Below are 26,830 nucleotides of genomic sequence, written 5' to 3' on the forward strand. Positions count from 1 at the left end.
AGCCAGTGATCTCGTCCTCTGAGGCTGTTTTTTGGCAAGAGTTGGAACGAGAGTCGAGTGTGCTCGGTGTCCCCTGTGTGTGTATATGTCCTTGTTTCTGTACATCTGTGAGTTTGCTGATGACAGTGCACTCTGCCAGCTGTGGCAGCTGTGGTGTTTGTGTCCTGTCCCGGCAGGCTGTGTGGGGGTGCCCTGCTCCTCCTGTGGGTTTGGGAGGAGCTCCTGTGGGTGGGAACCAGGCAGAGTTACTCTGACTAATGAGACAGCAGCTATAGTTTATCTCCATGGCTCCCTCTAATCAGAGCATCATGACGACAACGCACGCACCACAGGCGATGCGGCAGGGCCCCTCTCTGTGGAGAGCAGCCTAAACACATCTGTAGTTAGTTGGCATTAAAAAACACAGGGCATGGAGTTCGTAATACAACTTCTGGTGAAGAACACAAGTCTGTGGTGAAATCCTGAACCCCAGTGCTTTATATATACAGTATGACTGAAGGCTTAGAGGCTTATATATAGTGTGGATGAATATCTGGCTGAAGGCAGGGAGAGGATTGGCTCCCAGCCAAGAAGGATCGATCCGTTCTCCTCCCTAGAGGGGCGTTTGAACCTCTAAACACTGCTGTGGACTGATCCCCTTTCACTACACCCACTCCCATAGCAAAACACATAGGCTTATCTGCCATCTCCATCATATACCAACACTTGTGGCCTGTCTGATGGATTTCACGCTGCAGCTATTGCTTCTGCTGCCTGACTTTTAAGCATTTACCTCTTCTGTATTTTCTCATATGATGGAGTGGTGGCACAAAGCACAGAGACTAGCAGGTGCGCATTCATGAAAGATAGCTAAATCAGTGATGTAACATCAGCACCATTTAAAACTTGGATATTATTTTTTAAATGAAGACAGATTCTGTCAGTATGGCCATGTTATTGCAAGAAGGATTTACTTTATAGCAAGTCGTCATTAAAGCACAGTAAAAAGGTTAAAAGATGAAAAACAACAGAAGAACACTGACACTGACCGACAAGGTAATATTAAATATATTGATATACTGAATTGAGTGATAGGTGCAAGAACCTGTTCAGTTTCTCTGTAGCATTTTCAACCATGGCAAATGTGTCTTAACTTGAAATTACATTGAAGTAGGGGAGGGTACTTTAATTTTGGCTTCACTGGGCAAAAATCCCATAATAGACTTTAAGCATATTTTAATTCAAATGGACTAAGAGAAATCTAGACTTTTGCACCTCCTTTTGGCTCTGTTTTCAGGCTTTAGAAAATCTAGTCTGTGACGGGAGAGAGGGCGTTCCTACTGGCTGTTCTACAAATGCAGATGAGCACGCACGTCCTTTTGGTGAAAGCCTGATTCAATGGCAGAGAGTCCTGCAGAGAAATTTGCTATTCCAGCACAGCAATTCAAACAAGGAAGATGGACTTTTCAGAAAGAAATTCTAAAATAGACCCTGCGAATAAACTAAATAAAACACGTCAGTATCAACGTAGCATGTTAGAGATGGACGGAAAATGTTGCTAATAGTTTAGCCTTCTGCTAACCAGAAGCAAAGGCTCATGACTGTGGCTCAAAGTTCACGTTTATGTAGCTAATGCTAGCAAGAGCCTGGAATCACAGTGTGCCGTCCGCCTCACTCCCCGCCATTACAAACAAACACCACAAACAATACAAACACCTCACCAGGAGAAAAATGGGCAGCGGCTCCAGAGACGGACCCCCAGTCGGGGATGTCCACTTTCTGCCGTTACAGAGGTCAGACTCAGCGCTGCTGCTGGCCACCAAAGGAACTGGAAAGACTAGCAAATTAAACCTGCTGCAGTGGGCTCAGTTTTGGTGCTAGAGTGATGAACTAATACCATATGAAACTAGACAATCTAAGGCATCTTTCCATATCGGTTGTGTAAATAGGTAACTGTATGCTGACAATCAACTTAAAAGTTGAAATATGTCAGGAGTTGTAGCACAGTAACATCTGTTATTGCAGGTTTAAATTGGGAATGTTTGATAGCCAACACAATGTGGGCTCATTGACGTCTTTGGTCACTGTTTATAGGCTATTCAGGGCTATGATTTGTAGTAGCGCACCACAGAAGTTGATCTCCTAGCAACATCAGCCTGCAGATGTCAGTCAGCTGTTGCCAAGGGAAACACCCATCCAAAGGCTTATAGTTGAGATATATTTTCACAAATATGTCCAAAAACTGTTTCATCACATGGAAAAATAGCTGGTGTCAACATAGCTCAGATTTACATACACAAAATAAAATTTCAGTTAAAATCAAAGAGACAGCACGTAGCGTGCAATTTATGTCTGAGACTATTGTGTTTGTGTTCGTGGAGTTGCAAAGGCCAATGTAGTTGCTCAGCACTCGCTATTGTGAGATGGCCCATGTGTGACTGCAGAGATAACCCCTATCAGCGACTGTTGGCTGCTGTGTTGCCGGAGCGGGGCTTTGTGTGTTTTGGTTCCACAGGCGTGAGAACCTCCTCTCCCCTGGCCTATTTCCCTCGGCTAACAGCCCTCCCTGACTAATTACGATGAAAAACACCCGAAAAACAAAGAAGAGATGGTCATGTTCTCATGTCTGTTTTGTGTTAAGCTGACAAACAACAGAAGCTGTGGTTGTGGTTTGGACGCAGCTTGTAAACTTGCAGAGCGTATGTAATGCTGCAGGTCGTCAAAGAGGGCGGCGCTTTAGTTTTTTGTCTTTATTGCAGTTTTGCATGTAGTAAATGTGTGTGGGAACTGTTTTGGTGGTCTGTGGGAGGAAGCTGTAAAAAGGATTCCCGCTATGTACGTGTTAAAGGTCAGGTGCTGTATGCATCAGCTCTGACTGTGAAATCCCACTTGCGTCAGAAGAAAGCAGAATGAGGAAAGAGTGGCGCCCGAAGGCTCTTAAGTGTACATTTAGAACAGAGACGTCAGGATACAAGTAGGAATACAAATCGAGACAGAACCAAGCGCTTTTATATGTGTCTACAAGTGGAGCACATGTGCACACATCAGTAGCACTGAGGTGTTTGCTGACACACTGAGTTGTTTAGCACTGTACACTGTTTTTTATGGCCTGAACATTGTAGGACTGCTGTTTGTGCTTGATGTAGCTCCAAAGAGATACCATGTTCAGTATACTGTATGTAAATGTCTATAGATATTTAGCAAGTCCCTCCTGACCACATCCTGTCATGTGGACCAAATATGAACAGACATGACATTAAAATAACCAAGTTATTTATATATATATATATATATATATATAGATATATATATATAATTAGCGCAATTTGTCAGTCAAGGTCTTTAGCAAACTCAAAATGGTGCTTGCTAAGGTGTCACTGTACACGGGGTTTCATCATAGCTCCAACCAGCTGGCTGAATTCCACTTGGATGTCGGCAGGAAAGGGATTGGAGCGGCGCTGTGGAGAGGGAGGGAGGGGGGCTGACAGAGGTGAGGAGAGAAGGGGAACAGAGGGAGAGGTGGAGCGTTTTCCTGATGGAAAGTGACAGTCAGGGTGGAGGGAGGGGTAATAACACTGAAAAGACCCTCAGCTGTGCACATTCCCCTTCTCCTGCACTCACACACACATGCGTACAGCTCTTGTTTCGCCATTGTGAAGTCTCACATCCGAGGCCTTAAAGTGTGCTTATTTTAATTAATCTGACCATATTTTTGTCAAGTGTCTGACTGATTATTATATTTTGTAAAATATAAAGAAAAAAGGCAGATGCCAGAGTCCAGACTAGAGACATGATTTTTTTTTCTGTCGAGCAGCCAACACAAGAAATAATACAAGTTTCTTTGTTTGCGCTGAAATGAAACGTAGGAAATCAAGCAAAAGCATATTTTACTAGTTCTACTCAAACAGTGACTGAAATATCTACAATTAAAATTCACAAAACACATTTTTAGAACTATACTTTTATTTATTTAGGGTTGCAAGTGAAAGTTATCGTAATTATTGTTCAACCTGTCAATTATTCTTCAGATTTTCAGCATTTAGTCTGTGAAAAAATACAGAAAAGTATCCCCCTCAAATTTTCAAAGCCTATTTGATGTCTTGAAATGACTTGTTTTGTTTAAACAACAGTCTAAAATCCAAAGATGTTCCACTTACAGTACATCAAACAGACAAAAGGAGCAAATCCTCACATTTTAGAAGCTGGTAAAAGCAAATGTTTGGCTGTTTTTCTTGATAAATCAACAGTTTTCGGAATGAGTCGTCTGTGCATTCATTAAACTTATAATTATTACAGCACTATGCCTATTAAATCCTTTGTTTCACCCTTGTAAAGCATCAGTTGGGCTGCTATTCCCTCTTCAGAGCAACCTTTGTTCCCAGGGTTGTAGTGCTTTGGTCTGCTCTGTCCACTTCCTTATTGCGTTACAGTGATGAGCAGGCTGTGCAGCTTCTGGCAGCCTGCGGCGATGGTAGCAGAAGCGTCTCTTCACATCTCCTTTTAACTTCTGATCCAGCGAGTCACCACTTTTAACTTCTAAAGTGGATATCATACTCTTTTATCAGGGAAGCAGCTTTAAAGCTGCTCTCTGCGCCGCTTGCTTATCAGGGCGGTCTGGGAGGTCAGTCAGATCGTAGCTTGTCGTCTGCCTCGGCCCATCAGTATGATGCTGCTAGAATAGGAATGAAGCATCATCCCTGAGCTGTTTGGGTAAACTATCCTCCATCTCCTGGTTACATGTCTCTTTTTGAAATGTGTCTTAATGTTTAAGATGTTGAATAAAATTCTGAAAGTACTCTCACACTCCTCCCCCAGTGATGTGATTTACTGGGGGAAAAAAAGTGAATGTTGACCCATCTGTTGTGCTGAAAGAAAAAAATAACTTTATAACACACAGGCTCTCCGGTATACAAACCAGATGTTTGGTAGCTGTCATATTGAAAGGGGACAGAGTGTTCCTGCTGTAACAAATGTTGGGTCTTTGATCTACAGGAGTGTGTGGTCTAACATTTGCAGAAAGCATCGTTTGACTGAGACCAGAGCTGCACTGACGCAACTCAGGCTGCCAGCAGTTGCAGGGAGCCAAGCTCAGAGCTCCCTTGATCAGTCTCGGTGAAACGCAGAAACACAGTGCAAGACTTTTTTTGTTTTGGTCTCAGCATTTTTACTCACTTTACAAAAAAATGCACCCTTAGCCCACTTTAGTGCAGCGGCAGCAGCATGACAAATCGCTAAAGCCGAAACTGGGATGGCTTTCTCAAAAGCATCTTAGTGGTAAGACAGTCGTCATTGTTCCAGTGTAAGCCACTGTAATGGCCCAAAAAGATCTTACTAAAGTCTGAACACACAGGCAGGAGACACATCTCTGATGTGAGCCCGTTACTCAAAACATTCTGTGTGAACAACTGAGTAACTTGGTGCAAAGTCTTTTAAATATCCTTTCACTGCGTATGGTTTTTCACAGACTACTGTCCGCCGGCAATACAACTTTATTTAACTCACATAGGGCCATTTAAAATGAACCTATTATACACACAAAAGACAAACTAAATGACATAGGGAAGGACATTTTCGGCTTTTTTTAGTCACTTCAGTGTCATGGCTCTAGAGATAGTGACCCCCCTGATTTGGCATGTACGTAGTTATTATCAGATGAGAACGTTAATTTGTCCAAACCCAACAGCCACAACTGGACTTTGTATTTAGTGCTAATTAGGAAATGTTAGCATGTTAACGCAAAGATGATGAACATGGCAAACATTAAACCTGCACATCAGCATGTTAACATTGTCATTATGAGCATGTTAGCCTGCTGACTTCAGCGTAAAGCATTGCCCAAGTGCAGCTGCTATTATGGCTGTAGATACTTCTTTCTCACATCAGTTAGTGCTGCTGAAAACATAAATTGATCAACAGAAAATCTTGATCAACATAATCTTTAAATCTAAATTTTCAAATTAAAAAAACACTAAAGTTCATATATCAAGTAGGGGTGGGAATCACCAGAGGATCCACGATACAATATTATCATGATACTTAAGTCGCGATAGAATATGATTGCAATTTTAAATATGTTGTGATATGCTGAGTATTGCGATAAAATATATTGCGATATACTGTGATACATTACCTTTTTTAACTGTACATTATTACCCCAAAGGAAAACTTTGTCACTGTCTGTTTCATCTAACAACATAAAGTTTTCACTTTGTTCATCTGACTTCACTATTTTCTTTTTTGCAGCCGCAAAATGTGTCTAGAGAACTAAAAAAGCAATTGATTATATTACTCTAGTAGACCACGTAAAGTTTAACTTGTATCTGTTATATTAATAATTTATATACTAAAAAAATTGATTAAAAAAATATCATGATACTATGCTGTATCAATTTTTTTTTACCCCATTCCTAATATCAAGCAAAACCTGTAAACGTTCAATATTTCAAGCTTCTCAAACATGAAGATTTGTGAGTTTTTAAAGGCCTATCATTGTGATTCAGTATCTATGGGTTTTTGACTGTTAAGTTTTTTGCACACCAAGTCTGTATTGCGAAAATTTGCAATGCAAGATGCTTCTCTTTAGTGGAGGTAACTCCATGGCTGTCGCTAGTCACTGTCCACGTCTTACATTTGGCATCATGGCTACCTGAAGGGGCTGAGCTGTCCTCTCGCTCTGTCTCTTTGGGACCTTCATCCTCTGTTACATCTACTTCCATGTCATCATTATCCACCTGAATACTATTATCTGACCTGTTGAAGTAGGCTCTCTGAGTAATGAAATGTACTGTGCGCCCTGTTTCTCTCTCTGATTGTTGATATAGCTATGTGTCCTGCAGGTTATGTGACATTTTCTTTACTGCCCTTTGTCAAAAAAAAAACTCTCTAAAGGCTTTTGATAGATGGGAAAATTGCAGAAAATTTAACCTGTTACTAAAACTTAAATGAGTTTCTGAGTCATTGTTTAAATGTAATTGACACAATATGAGGTCAAATTTATTTAAACATGTAAAAAGTACAGACTTGGTGTACAAAAGACTTTTAGTCAGACAAAAGAGCCATTTGAGGACTACATCTGGTGCCCTCTTAACTTGTAATGCCCATTTTTCACAGTGTTCTGGTATTTTAAGTCAAGAAAAATATTTAAACAATTACTCAGTTCATCAAAAAATATATAATACTAATCATATATACAAAACAATTAATTGCAGCCCCTATGTCAACTGTTCTGTAATGAGTTAATGGTCCAATACTAACTGCAGCTGTAGTGTCAGTAGTGCTACAGCAGTATATCCAGGACATGTAATAATGCTCATGGTTGATTGCAGTTGTTTGTTCTGTGGTTTTTGTATGCGTGTGTTCTTAATGCAAAGTCACGGGCTGTTGGGTCTAATGGAAATGAGAGGAGGAATTACTGCGACAAGGCGTGGGACGAGCACACACATGCACACAACACGCTGACATTCCCTCACACTTCTTCTTTTCAGCCATACAAAAACAATCACTTATTTTGATTGTTTGCAGCCCTGGCACTCGGCTGAATATCAATGTGAGTCTCGCTCACTCACCCTCCTCTCCTCGCCTCCTCTCTCTGTGTCACCTGTAAGTGCTTCTAAATCATCGTTCCTGGGGAGAGTCCAAGCCCTGTGACTGGTCAGCGTGAGGAACATCCTGCAGTAGCCTGTGAGGTGAATAATACTTGCCAGGTGCTCCTGGCAGAGGCCCCTCCAACCTTCACTGTTGCTCCTCAAAGGAGCTGCTCACACACCGTCACTTTTTCAGACATTTCATTGTTAATGAGAGCTTGCAAACTCTCTAAGGATTTATATCACTGGTGCCTCAAGGTGAATTTTTAGCAGACTTCAATGGTAATAGCTTCCACTCTGTTCTGCCCTTTGTATGGATGCATTCAGTCAGAGAAACATTTGTCAATTCAAAAGGGAATAAAGGTCACTACAGCAGCTGTTTGATTGAAATGTACGTTGTTTAAGGCTAATTATTTACTACTTCACATGGAGGTCTGAGCCAATGCCTCCCACCAGTGATATTTTCATCAGAGAAATTGATGCTTGGAGTAGTGGACAGAAGCAGAAAAAAATAAAAGAAAAATATTGTTGGAGAACATGAAAAAGCATGAGCTGAAGGACATAAGCATAGTTATATAATTTTGCCAATATGAAAGGGTCAAAAACACAGAAAATCTTTGTGAACTTGACAGATGGTCTGGTGATATGTGGCCTATTTAGAGCCTTGTGTTCATGAAGTAATAAATAAATGCAATATCCATGCAGTCATGAGTTAACTATATCCATTGAACTCCATAAATTGGACTACTTACACAAGGTAAATAAAATTACCTGCCCATCACCTCATCGAAAAAAAACGGTCTTCATGTGTGGCATAGTCAGTATTGGGGCTCTTTGACTCCTAAGCAGCTCCTCCTTTGTACAAAATACTAGCTCAACTCAGTTTTTAGTTTTAGGCAAATGAAAGTAAAGGCAGGAACACTGCAGTAATAACAGTTTATATCGCCAGATGCATCCAAACACTTTGTTAGATACAGGTTTACCTCTTTCCCAATAAAAACTTGAAAGCTAATGGCAAATTGCAAGCTAATAAAAGGGAAGGATAGTTTGTGTCTTCAACACTCTATGGTCAAGAGTTGTTTTGCTAATCTCATAGCTCTGCTGCTGTCATGTGAGAGACGTGCAGGACACTGGATGAATCTGGTGGACAGTCAGATTAACTGCACAGTCTCAAAATATTGATTAAAATATTAACTAAGTCCTTTTGTGAGAATTGTGCTCCATATACAGTATGATAATTAGCAGCTCTGGAAAATGTTGCATGTGATACAATAAGTAATCAACAAATAGGGATTGAAAATGTTATGTGTTATTTTCCAGACAAAGTTGTTACAACCCAATTTGTATCTGATGTGAAGCCCCTGAAATAAGTGGGTGGGAAAAAAACAGGTACTTTTGCATTCTCTTGGTAGGCGGTGTGAGGTCATGAGCCGCCAACTGATAAACTGTGGTCAAGAAAGCTGGCAGCCAGAGTCTGAAGTAGTGTTACTGTGCCTCTTAATAGAGGCGAAGGTCTTATATGCATTTCCTTTAATGTTCTTTGTGTTCTTTTATGAACATAATGCTGACATTATTATTATTATTATGTTAGTATTTACTCACATTCATAAATTACACAGAAAGAACGTGAAAGTCTGATGATTAAAATGTAATTGACTCCTTCTCCTTCACTGAAAAACTCCAAACTACAGTAGTGATGATGTCACAGAATCAGCCCGTATGTGCGTGTGGACTCAGATTCAAGTGAGCACTGAGAAAATAAATGTGCAAACAGCCTTCTGGTGTCAAACTCTGCACAAACATTATTCTGCTCAGTGAAGCCAAAACATCCAAGTGAAGTAACAATAAGCAAAACACATTTCGAGCTGAGGGGGACTTTAAAGTCACAAACACTCACCTCTGATCAGCTTGAAAGGTAGGCGTTAAGTTTACAGTGGATTCCAATAGTGACCAGATTTAACACTGCAGACGAAAAGCAGCAATGTTTTAAATTCTCAAGCTTCTACTGCAGCATGTTATACGTCTCGGCCTCCCAGTTCTGCGGTCAGTATTTTCCAAACTGTGATCATTTCTCCAAAATACAGTTAAACACACTGCCTCCGGCTGAGCTTCAGATCTTCAAGGTACCTCTCAGCACGTGTCTTTTGTGTGGTGTATAATTTTAAGCCCAATAATCCTTCCCCCTATGAATGCAACATAACTTGAATTTCAAAGTTGACCCTCATTTGTTCTGGAGTAATTAAGCCTTCCAAGAAAATCATTCATGATTTATTCACCATAGTTCTATATACATTATGTATGTATCTTGAAGCTATTACAGCCTCGAGAGCATGAAGTCATCTGCTTGAATGGATTCTATCCCGTAAACAAGCTTTCATTATGACACAATATCAGAGGGTCTACCTTCGATACACAGTTTCCCGTAACAATATCATTCACATTTCAGCAGCTCTCAGTGACCTCTCCACCGCAACCGAACTGATGACTTCTGAAAAGTGGATTTGTGAAATGAGTTTCTCTGCAGACTTTGACCCTCAGAGTCAATGTACCCTTGTTACACCTCTGTAGGCTTTGATAAAGCCCATCAGACTCATGTTCAGGCTTTAAGCTTGATAAAAGATTTTAGCGATCCAGCAGCAACTTTCCAACGAGGACATGACCCTGATTTCATTCCAGCCCCTGACATTTAGCCTCGACAAGCAAGAGTCGGCTCCCTGAATATCCTCTGTTCCTCCTAATAGACCTTATAGTCAAATTCGGGAAAAGTGCACATGATACAAATACAGCAGTGAAAATAATTGAGCTATTAAGACGAGCTATTAATACTAAAAAAAATGAACGTCTCTGCATTAATTTTGTAGTATGAACACAGAGGAGATGTGATTACACTTGTGATTCAGCAGGGAAAAGGTCTGGGCCTAATAATAAAAACTCATTGGGAAAGTAGGCTGCTTAAGGAGACATTGTGTTTGTTACGATACATGGATAAAACATTTCTCTCTCTGCACGGTGGTCTGATGCCCTCTGACCTCTCTCACACTGTGTCCACTTTACTGCTGATAGAAGCTGACCACTGTAGTCTGGCACAGAGACAATTTACTGTAATGTAGCCAGACGTTTCCCCTGATAAGACCTGACTGTGTCTGACAGCCATGAAGTGGGTTATAAAAGCCTGTCTCAGCAAACTCATTTACTGCATGCTGTTCATCTCAATGAGTCAGACTCCTTTTATTTGTCAAATGTAATATTCTGAGCAGTTCTTTCCCTCTAGGTGCCTCCCACGAACAGCCTTGATATGATGATGTCATTTGGTAGAAATTGGTATCTTTGTTTTTATATGTGTTGGTATATTTTAGGGGTATTTCTAGGTTTTTTCCAGAAGATTCTTTGAGATATGATCCACACATTTTGTGTATGATAAGTATAGAACATCCACACAACCACCTACAGGTCATATAGAAGTGAGTCAGACATGTATGATGTCCCGCCACACAATCAGAGTTGAGGTGACGGTGATGCATGCATGAACAATCTTGCCCCTTTCTAGAGTCTGACCTCGTGCTGCCGTCATCTGCTGAGTTCAGTTTGTGTTCGGTGACGGAGTAGTGTACATACTGTACCTCTTATCCACTGTGATTGATTCATGATCCAGTCATGTAGCAGTTAGTGTTGCATGTACAGCGTGGCAGAGGTCATCTCATGAAGAACCTCGTGAGCTATTACTCAAAGTCTCCTCTGACGTGGGGTGGCCATCATTCAGCTTTGTGCTGAGCAGGCAAAAAGGTCTCACTGATGTACAGTCTGTCGTGCCAGTGTGACGGCTGACATGAAATATCGTGTTGTCACGGATGAATACTGCACTGTGTCAGGGTGTGGGTTTAAACGTGTGTGTGTAAGTGACTTTTCGCTTATATTAAATAGAGGTTGGTGCGATGCAGTCTTCAGTGCAAGGTCAGCTATAGGGCTAAGTGATGTGTTGGTAATCATTTGCTAACATGACATCATTAATATTAATATCACATTAATGTTGCAGTGCAATATATTTATATCGATTTGGTATACTCTCCGATGTTGATATATGTCACGAAATAATAAGTAAATCTACCAGGTGCTCAAAGTTAACTTCAACAAAATCATCATCTGGCATTGTGAAAAGGAGAAAGCATACTACAAAAAAACAAACCATAACAATGTTTTACTTATTTCACAGAACAGTTTTCAGCAAGAATATTGGAGTGGTGCGTGGTTATTTCTAGTTGATAAAAAGGAGCTCTGTACGATGAATCAGAGGTTGTCTGTATGTGGCTCTCAACATGGAGGTGGCAGCTAACTGTGCTAATGGCCTGAACAGCAAGTGGCAACCTCTGGGGCTGAAAAATGAAGCCAACACAGAAGTGAACTAAAGAACTGCAGTTCTTTAAATGGCTGCTTGAGGCTGGCTCCAGAAGCCAGTCTGTCCCCATAGACCCCAATGTTTAAATGCCCAACATTGTAGCAGAAATAAAAATGTTTACAGGCTGGTTAAAACAAAATGGTTTTGGTCTCTGTAGCTAATTTCTCCCTTCATGACACCTGTACAAGAGGGTGTGTTTATTTTTATAACTCACCTGTTAACATTCTATTAAGGCTTAAAGTTACGCATAAATAAGGGTGGACTGCTTTAAGTGACAGGATGTGTGTCGATAGAGTCCTCGGCTTCTCAGTCAGATCCACCTCTCGCTCCTTTACCATGCCAGCCTCTCACCCAAATATGGTCACTTCTGGCTCCTAAAAAACCAAGATGGCAACGACCATAATACCAAACTCAAGGCCTCAGAACAGCAGTCCACAAACCAACGTCCATTATTTTTAGTCTGTGGTGAACAGTGCTGACGGCGTTAACAGTGCTAAAAATGGCAACAGTGCTGACAGGGTAACGGTGCTAACCTGGGAGGGAACGAAAGGGTGGGTGCTACACTTCCAAGATGACACCATCCTGATATCAGCAGTACCCACCATGTGAGCGCAGTGCAGAGGGGTGGCAATTAGCTAGCTAGTGGGTTCCACACACAGGGACTTAAATGCACTAACATGCACATGCAGCTAAACCACCTGTCACAATGACAGAGAAGTCCGGATAACAACACACACAAAGAGCTGACTTCACTCTCTGCTCAGGACGCCATTACGCTATATCTCTACATAACAAATAGTTGTCTGATGCTGTATTAATGCTCTGAATGTTGTATAGAGCACCTTAATATGACACAATAATCTCTTGAAGGGCTCTGGACGGTAAAAACTAAACATGAAAATGATGTAAAAACTAAAATGATGTCCAAATGAAAACAGTCCAAACCCTGTCATTACTATTTATCAGATTTTCACACTTCAAGTGAAATACATGTCAGATATAATTTGTTGTACAGGGTCAATAAAAAAATTAAATTAAGTCTCTATGGCACAGTAAACATCCATGTCCACATTTCCCTTACCCCATAAAAACCTTAACTTCATCTGACTTGTATCAAGTGAACTCTGCACACTGTAATATAAGTGTGGTCATAAAATCAATGTGGTTTTACGGTACATTGTTAATCAAGTTGGTGCCCATTAGTTACCCTCCACAAATTTTTAGATTATTTTTACTTTTCATACTAAAAATATTATGAGTTTTGAGCATTTCATACAACATACTGATTCAAATTGTTGATCTGGTGTATGTTACAGGCATCTGATTTTTAAATGTTCACATTCGAGAGATAGTTTTTGGTTTTTTAATATGTTGTGCTGTGCAGTATTGCTTGGCAGTGCTGTGTTCACATTGGACTGATGCCAGCGTAAGAGAGCTCTGTAGCGCCCAGGCATAAGAAGTCATCAGTTGGCAGCTGTCGGGGATGGGAAGAAATGTTGTGATAACATTAAAAAGCCTCTGTAGTGCACGGGGGATAAGCAGGCAAGAATCCCAGAAAATTAGCAAATGTCATACCTCAGAAGGAAACGTTGAAATGTTGTCAAGAGCTGCATCGACCAAATAAGCTGTCACTGTTTTCAGTTTTGTCAGACCGTGAGCCAGATCTGCTGTCTTTACTGGGAAAATTAACATCGCGGGATTTTGTTTTCCATGTGTGAAAGTGACTCTATCTGCTAACTAGGAACCTGTTTCACTGTAACCCTGACACTGCTGCTTGGCAGTGCGGCCTGTGTCATGTGTAGCCAAGGCTGCAGGTTCGTGTGTGTGTATGGGTGTGTATGTGTGTGTGTGTGTGTGTGTATGTATGTGTGTGTTATAAGCAGTGCCTGGAGCCATGCCTCCTACTCCCTTACTGTGGTGACGGCACGGCATGGCACTGACACGCTAACGAGGTTCCTGCTGGACGTGATGAGGCTGAAGTGGTGTGAAGTGTGCGGTTGTGCGGCGGAACACACACACACACACACACACACACACACACACACACAAACAAACTCACCTCTTCAGCATGTACCTCTTCTGGTGTTCTCTCTCTCTCTTTCTCTCCCTCTCTCTCTCTCTCTCTCACACACACACACACACACACACACACACACACACACAGTCATATGTGCGTGAACTGATTACACACACAAAGTGAGTCAGAGAGCATCCTTGGCAGAGCCGAAGCTCCTCAGCTGAGGACGGTCACGACATCCATAGAGTCAGAAGGTTGTTTCAGGGTCTGTTGCTTCACTGCAGTACAGGAGCTGGCAGGTGGACAGGACTATAACTTCATTTTCTCAAGATTTTTTTTATCCACTGTGTCTTTTTTTTTTTGTTACCCCAGTAACTGCAAACTCTGCACAAGTGCACGGTAACTGGCCAGCTCCCTGGGCCGGGCTGTGGGAGAGTTTGGAGTTTGAAGGGGCTGAGGATGAGGATGGTTGCAGTGGGAGTTAAGCCACTTTTCCTCACCACTTTGTCTTGCTGGCAGCAAAACTGTATTAGCGGGGCCTGTTTTACTGCAGTATTCACTTTCTAAGCTCGGGCAGAAGTGAGACATCCTCTTTTTTTTATTGTTATTTGGCAGGAAACCTCCACTCATCACATGCCTCCTTTGGTATCCACTCCCTCCCTCCTTACATACTCACATAGCATTTCTTCTCCTTCTTTTCCTCCCTCCACCCCTTTGCCTGGCCCTTTTCCATCCTCTTATCTACCCCCTCCATCTTCATTCTCTTCTCCCTCCTCCCTGTCTCCTTCTTTCCTATCTTTTCCTCCACCCTTGTCTACCTTCTTTCCTCCCTTTTCTATCCCCCCTTATTTGCTTTCCTGCTCTCTTTTCCTTCTTCTCCCTCCATCAGTGTCTCCCCCTGCTTCCCGACCAGCGGCAGCTCCCCCGCTTTTGTTCATCCATCGCGTTTGCCGACAAAGAGGACAAGGACGCTTAAGGGAATCCAAGTCGCTATTCACTAGTGTAGTCCATCATAAAGAACTGCATTCTGGGTAAAACGAAAGTGTCATCTCAGTATAGAAAATGAGCTTTAATGTGTGATTTTGTGAGAAAAGAGCAGGGGAGCTGCGATATTGTAACGTATAATGCTGTTAAACCAGCTTAATGCCAGACTGTCATCCTCATTATTATGGTCTCTGATCTCTGGGTATTTGTTAATGAGCAGATAATGCTCTTACAGATCTCGCCGACTTTGATGTACAGGTATGACAACGCCTTTTGAGCAGGAGAGTTTTTACATCTAAAGCCTCTGATACAAGCGTTCAAATGAAAAGTTCACTTCCTATTATACTCAAATGCTGTACTATGAGATCTTTTTTTTTGAGCCAGATGTTTTCTCTCAGTCTGTGATACATTTTTAACCACTCTGCAGTATTCTGTCTCTTCATCATCTCTAATAGCCAGCTTGGGTGTATTGTTTGTGAAGGCCTTTTTGGGAGATGAAAGTCCTTCTTTTTCAAGCTGTGCTCTGGGGTTTATGTGAAAACATCAAACGCGCTTCAATTATTTTATTTCCCCCATACTGTAGAATTTATTAGCATATTCATCATGTGTTCGCTATTCATGTGTAGGATATTATGAAGGCTGTATGATGATAATTCATGGTCTGTGCCTGCGCTGATGCCGCGCTGCTTACAGCTTTGTAGGTCTTTTGTTTGAACAAAAGTTGATTAACTGTTAAATTAAACGAAGAACAATTTCTGCTGAGTGAAAAATCCAAAACTTGTGCTCCAAATCACGTTTTGACAGAAAAGAGCTTATATGGAAGCCTGCATTCATGTGTATTATGAAACTGGGGAGGAGATGCAGCCAAGATGGCTTCATAATAGTAAGAAATTCTTCAACAAGACTCGATGGGGAGTCAGACTGAAAACCTCCTTGCATTAAAAAAGAGTAGGGGGCTGTCTTGTTTAAGGTAACAGGGAGACATTGAAATCTTATCCAGGAGGTCCAGTTTAACTAACAGACTAATTTTAGATAACTCTTGAGGCTTATCATTTGCCAAACACGGCACAATGGTTTGAGGATTTTACAACTCCTGTGATAATTGCAACTGTTAATTTATCTTTCATTGCAAAGATTGTCAAGTAAACAGTAGAAATAGTGCTCGCATTACAAAGTTACCAGGAAGGAATGTGCGCATGCATGTGTTTGATTGGCCAAAACAGAGCCTTACTAAATGCTGGGCTGGATTATCAATTGGGTTTTCTGGGCATGGGCTCAGGGGCCCACGCCACTTGGGGGCCGATGCAAACAGCCAAAAACAAACAAACAAACAAAACAAAACAAATCATCTCTCCAAAACTGACTGTCAGCCAGGTATCCAGGCAGGCTACAGCTACAGTAGTTCAACAATGAATGAAACAAGCAGCAGAAGTGGGCGCAGCAAACTAAAGAGAAAACTAGAAAAAGAGGAGAGGAAGACATCAGTATCATGAAGTGGTCCATCAATTGACACATTTTTTGTTCCACCAAATCACAATAAAAACATCCTTGTTCACTTTAAGGAGATGAGGAGGCTACCGTTAGCAACACTCAACCTGAGGCTAGCTGTAGCAGCAGCTCACAGTCACAGTGGTTTTACAAATCATCTGACCCAACACTGTGGCCGTGGAATGAGAAGAGATCTTCAGACAGACAGACATAGGGACGGCCCCTGGAGAGCAGATGAAGAGAACAGGAGTGAGACAGCAACGTGTGTGTGTTCAATGGAACATAGTATTTTCATAATGAAAAAGCAAAAAAGGCTCTGGCTGCTTTATTTTCCATTTGATGTCAGACACTTTCAGGCTTGTGTAGTAATAGTTAGCCTACTTTCAATGGATACTTTCAGTGGTGCAATGTAACAAAGTACATTCACTCAAGTACTGTATTGTAGGTACTTACATAAAATTTTGAGGTTCTGGTAATTTCCATTTTCATGCTACTTCATACTTTCTTTGTCCTTTGTGTAAGAGTTTGCATGCAGGACTTTTACCTCTAACAGTATTTTTACACTTAAGCATTGCTTCTATTACTTAAGTAAGATATCTGAATTCTTCTTCCATCACTGGTTACTTTTAATTTTCCATTAGAACTATTTTGTATATGCCCTGAATTATGTATTTGATTATTAAAGAAAGAAAAACAGCCTGACAACCACACCAAGTTGTCTAGGGCCCCATCAAACATGTGTACCTTTCGTAGACCTTTGCTGTTAGCATGGCAAAAAGGAAAAGTCCACCACTGGATACAGTTTAGCTGTTTGTCATTTATTTGTAAATGTACATTGTACATTTTTCATGTATGTATTTTATAGTTGTTACTCTTTCTTCTGCACCTGTCTCATCAAGGCAGCCATTTTCTGTTTTACTTTCAACAGGTCTTTAGAGAAGGAGGACCTCTCTGCTTTGTGTAGCTCAGTGAATCATAACAACGAAACAAACAACATAAAAGGTTTTCTGGTTAAGTAAAAGTGAGAGTAGGGTGAGAACAGTTCTGTGCCGTGTTGTTCAAATAACAAAAAGCCACTGAAAGGGGAGTTGTGTTTCACACGAGCAACAAGCTGTGGCTGCATCTCTGTGGCTAGAACTCAAGCAGAAATTGATGTCTCTGTCTCTGCTGCGATGAATCTGTGCTTGTGTGACTGGTGAGAGGTGTTGCAAATTAGTGAGTTTAGTTTAGATAGAGGATCTTACGTTTTGTTGTTGTGTCACCTCCAAATTTACTGAGGATAATCAAAATTTTACAGTTCTACTGTTCTGTGTATTTAGAGATGTGTTGGAGCAATAGGCAGTAATGTACTTCCATAATGTTTGGGCACTTACGAGACATAGATTTAAAGAAGGCTTGTCAACATCGAAGCAAAACTTGACATATCCTGACTTTTATAGGTCAAGCAATCGACAGTCCTGCATTTCCCACAATGCAAGTCAGTAGCATCTTTTAGTAGATCCTCTCTGCCAGATAAATGTCTTTCAAACTCAGTGACCAGAGTTTCCTACAGTTTGTGACACAGGCTGTTGCTAAAAACTCTTCAAGTCTCCAAGCCTAAATACCTCCAATGACATCATCAGGGTATGACATAATACAACTATGTTCATAGGCTAAATAGTACACTCTGGGATGAGTAAACTGAACTTGAGGTATAAAATCAATTACTTAATTTTATAATTTAAGCAGCAATGCTAAATATTCTCTGGTTCAAGCTACGGAAATGTGGGATGGTCATCGTAGACAATGCCAATGATTGGAAGTTGTGTGCAAATGTTGCTCTAAAAATATGACACAAATTGGCCAGATGGAGGAGCTATATTTAAGGCCCAATAACTCAGTTTTCTTTAACACCATACCCCTCACATCCCAAGTCCCAAATTCAACCAACAAGTGCGGATCAATGTGGTCTATGAAATACCTACAAGAACCATTAAGGTCTCATCGGGAAAATTAAACCATTTAGAATTTTTTGAAAAACACATTTTTGACATCTCCTCTTAAACCCTAGGTCCAATTTGTACCAAAATTTCTGTGGATCATCACTGGACCAACTTTATCAAATGTTATCAATGCTTATTGGTACCTCACTGTAGTTTGAAGATATTTACCACTGAACTTCAGAGGGGGCATGGCTCAGCATATAAATAGACCTAACCCCACAATCGTTCCGCCAATCATTACAAAACTTGCAGGATATGTCCACATAAGTACCTTAAACATACCATGAAAAATGCGAAAATGGGTGAAGCATAACACAAATCAGACTATAAATCAGGAGTTGTTTGTCTATCATTTTGAAACTTGCAGGATATGTTGAATAATAATGTTAAACCACGTGTGCAAAATTACTTTGAAATCGCTTAATAGAGGGCGCCACCAGATAAAAACAATTGCATTGGCCTTTTGCAAAATCTGGCCATAAATCAATGACCATTTCTACAAACATCACGAAACTCTAACTAAGCCATTGAACCATGTCCCAGAATGTTTCTGCAACAGACCAATAGGAAGTGGCAGTGTTGCCAAAGAAGAGCATGGCCCAGCACTGATTATGACATAAATGAATGAGCATCTGTCCCATTGCATCAAACCTGTTGGTTATTCTTAATGCAGGTATCATAAACTGTCAGAGGTCTTGATGCTACCCAGCTTTCAAGTTTTAAAGGTCTGTGCTGGCTTGAACCCCAGAATCGCCGCTTGCAGCTATATTGTTAAGTGGACCAGTTTCAGGGTTTTGGACTGTTGGACTTTTAAAGATGTCACCTTGGACTCTGCACACTTACATAATGTGTTTTTCACTATTTTTGGACACTCACATTCAGTATTTAATTGATTAAATGTAAAAAATGATGGACAGTTTTGTTGCAGCCCTAGCACACAGTCATTTTCTGTACTCCTCAAATATTTTTTCTCTGCTCCGTATGCAGCGTCTCTTTTCTGTCAGAGGTCTGTCTGTTCTCCAGCAGAGACCATAGATTAGCTAGCTTTAAATACCTCTCAGACAACACTGAGCCTTATGATGCTGGACCTGTTACTGGCCCCTCTCCTTCTGTAGTTAAAAGGAAAAATGCAGCACTATGTTTTAATAGGATCAACGCAACCCCGGGGAAATTGATGAGGCTTGCCAATTATAAGGATATATTATAGAGCTTGATCCAGGCGCTACTCGTCCGCCTTTTCTCCCACAGCAGCAAGGCAAGGGAGAGCATTAAGCGCAAGGTGATGTGGGCCTTAATTCAATGACACAAATTTCTTCTCTCTGTCCAAGTGTTGAGCGTCGTGTGAGAGCAGGATGGGGTCCAGTGAGTGACAGAGTGGAAAATGTGAAGAATGGCTCAGCGAGACAGTGTTGGTGAGGAGCCAGGAGAGACGGTGGAGAGCAAGGGGAAAGCTGGCGTCAGCAGCAGATGAGATGAGCGAGCGGAGGAGGAGTTGACTCTGATGGCGCTGTGCTCAGGGAAAGGAATAGTAGGAACGTTCACATACGGGCAACCCCCCCCCCCTCCGTCCTCCTCTCACTACTCCCAGCCCTAGGGACGGCTTCCATGACAACAAAACCTTTCCTTAGTGTTTCTGTGACAACAATAGCCTGAATCTAATGCATTTTACCAGCAGCTGTTCAGGTGCTACCTGTGGTAATCAGGTGCACGTCACTGGCTCTTTCCATTAAGGGTGTTTCCATCACGCTTTCCTGTGTGACCACAGAAGTGTTAGAGTGAGAGGAACACACACATCAAAAACGTCTGTGACAGATTTCGATGGGATTTACTGTTCAGTCACTGTGTGGAGTGAAGCAGGTTTACTCCCTGATAAGTGATAAGAGAAGTGAATTTGGTCCCTCAATGTGAAAATTTTGGTCCTATTTTCATATCACATATTTAATTATTTAAATGCAGCGCACAAGAGTAGATAGTAATAACCATATAAATGTTGAAAAGCATTATTTTTGACCCACTAAAGGAGTCTGCAGCTCTGCTTTGAAGTTAAATTACATCTTCAGGCCACACTGTATATCTTTAGAAGTACAATATGTGCATTAATTGCGTTGGTTAACAGTTGTGATAAAAGCACCAGCCAAAATGAAATACAGAGCATCAGTTTGCCAATCTGCTCCCTTTTCCTCCAGCAGGCCTCTGAGGGCAGTCAAGGATGTTGCAATTTAATGTTGCATGTCCTTCCAGTTAAAAGAGTGATTCAGATAGGCCTCCCTTCACTTCCAGAGGAAAACAAACCTATCAAGGATGGAGACTTGCACAGCCTCATATGGCGAACAGACTGCAGGAAATTTTACCCCCAGCTAAGATGTGAGAGGGCAGCCAAGCTCACCCTGAACCCACCTAGCCTTGTGTGACGGCAGGGTTAGAGTCCCACTGCGAGGCCTGATGTGACTATACATCACACAGCTACAGCTCACTCGAGGGGAAACATACTGGCATTGGGCAAAGACAGCTGGAGGACATCGTGTGAGAATGGACAAGGGAAGTGAGAGGAGGGCAGGAAAGATGGCTGCCAAAGGCACACAGGGTCAGACAGGAAGTGGCCACTCTCGCTTAGCTTCCTGGTAGGAAGAGCGTAAGAGGTCACAGGGAGAACATCAACAACTCAGGCCTGGCTTTTTGGCAGAGTTAGGTATATATACAGCAGTAAATTACAGCGGAATGGGAGGCAGTGTGCAGAGTTTCAGGCTGTATGTTTTGACTAAAACTTCCCACTTGAGGCCCCAGGACTCCTGTGTTGTTGTGGCCTCTGCTCTTTCCTCTCCAGACCCCTGATCAGCAACTTGTGCAGTCCCTGCTGTAGCATGCAAATATTTAAAGAATTATTCTGGGTTGTTTGAACTTGTGTCTTTTTTTATAGTTTTGGGCATCACTTCAACTTGTAACAATAGTGTTGTACTTATGATGTGTTTAGATGTGGGAATGCAGCAAAATCTCTAAAAGGAGGTCAAACAGGGCAAGAAACAAGCGTTCAGACAATCAGACAGGTTTTAAAGAAACACCCAGATTAGCCAAACTAATTTAAGAGGAGAAAACAAAGGCGTAAAGTAACATTAATACCAAAACTGTACGTTGTAAACATCCAACAGAGTTGGGTGGTGAACTTTAAAGACATAGTCTGACATTTTGGAAATGTGCTCGGAGTCAGAAACAATTAGCTTGTCTTAGCACAAAGACCAAATAGCAGCCTACAGGGTTACTGTACCAAACACTTTCGGTATGGTACCTTTGAAACCAAATATAACCCTTCAGACATGGTAGCTATACCCTGGTGTTTTCATCGCAAACAGTACTCTTAAATATGGTTGGGGTTGTTGTCACTCACTGCTCCTTCCAGGACTCAATCTATTTCCTCATTACTAGTGACACAGAGGGAAGTGGGCACCTCATTTATCGTCCACAGAACAGGTTTGCATGCTGACATTTTCAGAACAAAATAAAACAGGCTGCAGTAGGGATATTTAAAATTGCAGGTTTTTGCATTTAGTTCCAGCTTTAGCTTTTTTTTCTCCGAGTGTGGATTAGGATATATGCAGTTCACATAATCCGGTTGAAATTAATATATATAAGCACCTGAACATCCACTGATTGCTAAGTGTAAGTCATATAAAAACAAGTAATCGAAGTTGTCACATTGAAATTTAAGGTGTACTAATGGATTCATGTCATGTCAACTCACGCATTGAGTGACATTACAAGTTAACATTCCACCTTAAAAGTTGCCAGCAGTCGGCCCAGTGAATGAAGTTATTTTTTTCCTCAGAATACAGCTGCTGCAAGAGGCAGCAAAACACCCTTTCATTTTATAGTTACAGTTTACCAATAAAACTCTCCACAGTATAAACAGTGGTTACATGAGCCTCAAAACCAGCCTCAACTCAGCCCTGAGCAGAGTGACTGTCCGCTATTGACTCATCAATGGACTGCAGTGTTCACAGCTCCACCTTTTAGTACCAGATCTGTGTGCTAGGTACCCCAACAGAGGAGTGACCAATGGTACGGAACGGTTCTGTTGGTACCATCCACAAGTTGCTACCACAGCGACAGTGATGATTAGGTAACATATCTACGGCCAAAATGCCAAACTAAACGGATTCTACAAAACAGGTGACATCATGGTGGCTATGTTTCATACATTTCATGAGAAAGCCTGAAGACAAGCAGAAACAGCTAGCTTGGCTCTGAAAACTCACTTATTAACATGTTTTAGCTCATTTGTTGAATTGGTACACAAACAGTAATGTAAAAATGACACTGTGCGGGTTTAACAAGAGAGATATAACTTTTCAAAAATGTCAAACTATCCCTTCGATTTGCTTGTAGTGTTTCAGTGTTGCTTTTAGATAATCTGGCTAAACTGAAGGCTTGTTTACAACTGGCTGATTGTTCAACTTTATTCAGGCAGTGTCGTTCTGTTCATAGATCTCAGCAATTGTTTCAGTGACTTCAAATATATATCTGATAGACATGATGGCCCAAACTACTGAAATACGTTACAAATTGTATTAAACTGGAATTATCCTTTACCAAGATACATAACACTGGTCTGTGACAGCCCCAGTCTGTGCTCTACATTTATTACCGTTGCATTGATCTTTGAAAAACTTTTTTATTACTTTACAGTGCAACAGATGTATTTTTTAGCCTGATGGTTAGAGTGTTTGAGGATTCTGGAAATACTTTCAGAACAGCAGCAAGTGTTGTTGAACAATCTTCTAGGTTTTTCAAAAATCAGCAGGTATTTATTTTTTGGAAAACTGTGTGCTTAACTCTGCGACTCAAATATAGTAGTAATACATGAGACTCAGAGACTGGGTGTAGGTCTGTGAATGCTGAGCAAAGCTCTGGCCTTGCCTCACATTAAGAAATCTTCACTGCCAAACACCCATCCCTCAGAGCCCACTGAACTGTTTATAGAAAATCTTTCAGCTGAGCACATTTGATGCATCAGACTCCATCTGAGCTCTCGTGAACAATTACTACTACTAATAGGCTTTTAAAGAGAGATACTGTATCTCTCTTCACCAAAGTTGAGATGTTGAAATTGATGCCTGGGCGTGACACACCTGCACATGTTTATACATTTATGAAGCTTCAGTTAAACTTACCACTTAGCAAGACTGTGTAGAGCTGTGTCACTATTGATCGTGGCCAGAAACACACAGCCATGCTGAAAGTGTCGAACCTAATGCATCCCTCAGGAGCCGCAGTGATGAAGTGTTCAGACGTGTGGCTTGCCATCCAACGCTACGCTAAAAGTGCAGAGAATATTACTGACTTCCGGGAAATCGATGAGTGTTTTATTGTGAAATCCATTAAGGAAAATCATTGTTATTTTCATTATCATCCTTAGAGAGAATACATGAAATCAAGCAAGCAAGCTGTGAGCAGGCACGGACGCAACTGGCAGAAAAAGTTGTGCATGGCTGACTGAGTGAAGACGTGAGAGACACAGGCAGCTGGCTCACTGAGCAGTCATCTGTGAGCGTGTGTGTGTGTGTGTGTGTGTGTGTGTGTGTGTGTGTGTGTGATTCTCAGCAGCTCCAAATGAAATTAGCCATCAAGCCGAGTCCTTTAGCAGCAGTCTGCAGCAGAGACTCAAGGTCAGACTTGCTGATTCTGCTGATGCATTTTATTCTCCGGAGCCAACACCGGGCTGCCGGATGAGGGGTTACCGCTGCCCACCAACCCCTCTACTCATTCCCACATCCATTCATCCTGTGCACACGTTCCCTTCCCTCCATTATCACCCTGGTCCTCCCTGGCAGGGTAGTGTGCATTTACCCGTTAAATTAGGTGGGGGGAAAGAGGGGGTGACGGTCTCTGTCGGAGTGCCTGGATACCCTTGCCTACGTGCAGCAGGGAGATGGATAGGCTAAGGTGTCCTGATTTCCCATGTGACTACAGTAATTGTGTTATAATGGAGGTGGGAGCTGAGTGGCCATCAGCAAAGGGACAGAGGTACAAAGCTACCGGCTTTGCGTCCCCCTCCTTCCTGTCGCCATACAGAACAGTAGACTGCAGACTGAGAAAGCAGGGGATTGTGGGTATGATGTCTGAAAGGCCATGCTCGCAGTTTTAATACACAGTAAGAGCTTCTTGACAGGGGGAATTTCACTTGCGTGTGCACCCCAGCTTGTTACAAGTTATGTTTGTATCTTGAGCCTCTGACTTAATGCTACAGTTTGCAACCACTTTTTCCCCCGGGCACATAGCGAAGTGTTACACCTGATCTCCATCAGTTGGTCAAGTTGCTGTCTCAACACTTGCTAGCTCTTTTGATGAGCTTGAAACTGAAGCAGCATTAAAACTACATCTTGCCTCAGGCTAATGTCACCAGAGATTAATCCACCAATGCTTTAAATTTACAATATTAGAAATCAGAAATTAGAGTCATCTAATTTAATATCAATGGATAAATCAGTTAACAAATAAATGGGGACTCCACTGATTTTACATATTAAGTTCAGTTTACTATCTTAGCTTTTTACAGAAATACAAACTGGAGGTGTGGAGTTTAAAAGATTCAGGCGGGGGAGGGGGAGTGTGATGAAAGATGTTTTCCAGTTGCATTAAGATTTAGGAATTTTTTGGAGCTTGACCCACATTAGAGACTAAAAGTCCATTTCCTTTTTAATCTGTTTCTTGCTTGTCGCCTAACTTTATGTAAGTGACATACTAAATTGCCAGAGTAAACTTTTAATGACACTTTTAATTAATATTCAGGCAGCTTTCAAAATGAGAACCGCTTTCTGTGGACAAACTAGTTAATTGACCTGAATCTGTAATGCCAGCAGAGTTGTCAAAGATGCAGAACACAGACAATCTGCACTTTAAAAATGCAATGACGTTAATTCTTCTGCTCATGTATCATTAGGAATATTTTTACTCCCTTCAGTGTCCTGCTCATAGACATGCATAGTAACCGACTATAGCAACTGTTTTTTTGTAACTGTCCTCATGTTCTCTCCTCTGTCCTTTGCTTTCAGGCACCATGAGACCAGTGCAGAGGAACTTCTACGAGCCGTCGTCTGCTCCGGGGAAAGGCGTGGTATGGGAATGGGAGAACGACAACGGCTCGTGGACGCCGTATGACATGGAGATCTGCGTGACCATCCAGAACGCCTATGAGAAGCAGCACCCCTGGCTCGACCTGACCTCTCTAGGCTTCTGCTACCTCATCGACTTTAACAGCATGTGTCAGACCAACAGGCAGAGCCAGCGCAAGAGACGCCTGCGGAGACGCATGGACCTGGCCTACCCGCTAATCATGGGCTCCATCCCCAAGTCGCAGTCGTGGCCTGTGGGAGCCAGCTCTGGCCAGCCCTGCTCCTGCCAGCAGTGCATCCTGGTCAACAGCACGAGAGCCGCCTCTAATGCTATTCTGGCCTCCCAGCGGCGGAAGCTCTACGGAGGGACAGCGGGCAATGCGGGCGCCACAGGAACCCTCGCTGTAGTGCGGCAGAGCAACACCTTTGCTGGAACCTCCCTCTGGTCTCCGACATCCGCCTCCTCCGGCCCTAACAACAATAACATAAGTATGGGAGGTGGGCAAGCCAAAGCTGAACAGGTGCAGTTGCCACTGTCCTCTGCCAACTTCCCCTGTTCCCCCGTGATGCCATCTCTTTCATCCGCCCATGGCCACCACACTCTCACCATCAATGGACAGAACAACCTGAACCGGCCGGGCACCCAGCGTATTTCCATGGGCACTGCCAGAGGAGCCATCCCACCAGGGTAATGATGTTTGCAAACACAATCATTCATCCCCCCTCATTTTCTAATTTGGATTTTCTGGAGTCTGCAGCAGCCTGTTACTTGTTATAGTATGAGGATAATGCTCGGATTCGGTTGAATTTACAGTTCAGCCGAGGCAATGGGAGGATATAAAAAGCAAAGAGACAATCTCCATTTCTGCTTGTCTGCTTCACAAAGCTTCAGCCTGCATGTGTGTGGTGTATTGTACTTTGTCATTTTCAGTCTTTATTTCTCTCTCTGCTGATTTACGACTGCTCTCTTTAACATGCTGATCAATGGATCTGCAGAAAAAAGCCTCAGGTCCAGCTGATTTTACTGAGGAAGAACCCTTCTCTTTCATATGTGTGCCTGCCATGGTTACTGCTCCATAATGAGCTTATGTTGGCCCCAATAGGCGTGAAATACTGCAGCTTCTCTGGATCATTCTGTTGCCTCTGCTTTGAACTAATTTGTTACTATCACTCTACGCTGTGGTTGTTGTGTCATGGGATGTGGAAAAATATGACAGTGTATGTGGAATATCTGTGTGTGTGTGTGTGTGTGTGTGAGACCGTGTCTTTGTTTCGTGGTGCGGGTGTGTGTATGCACG

At 42.0% G+C, this 26,830-nt stretch overlaps 1 protein-coding gene across 2 annotated transcripts in view; it reads left to right on the plus strand.

Annotated features, from left to right (window-relative positions):
- The window catches only part of LOC126395036 (E3 ubiquitin-protein ligase DTX1-like), a 59,706-nt gene that overhangs the window by 10,998 nt on the left and 21,878 nt on the right, over positions 1 to 26,830 (plus strand). For both annotated transcript variants that reach the window (XM_050052239.1, XM_050052237.1), the window contains exon 3: positions 25,473 to 26,220. In XM_050052239.1, coding sequence (XP_049908196.1) covers positions 25,473 to 26,220 — 748 coding nt within the window. The remainder of the gene's footprint in view (positions 1 to 25,472; positions 26,221 to 26,830) is intronic.

This window comes from Epinephelus moara, chromosome 8, assembly GCF_006386435.1.
Source record: "Epinephelus moara isolate mb chromosome 8, YSFRI_EMoa_1.0, whole genome shotgun sequence".
NCBI classification, from domain to species: Eukaryota; Metazoa; Chordata; class Actinopteri; order Perciformes; family Serranidae; genus Epinephelus; species Epinephelus moara.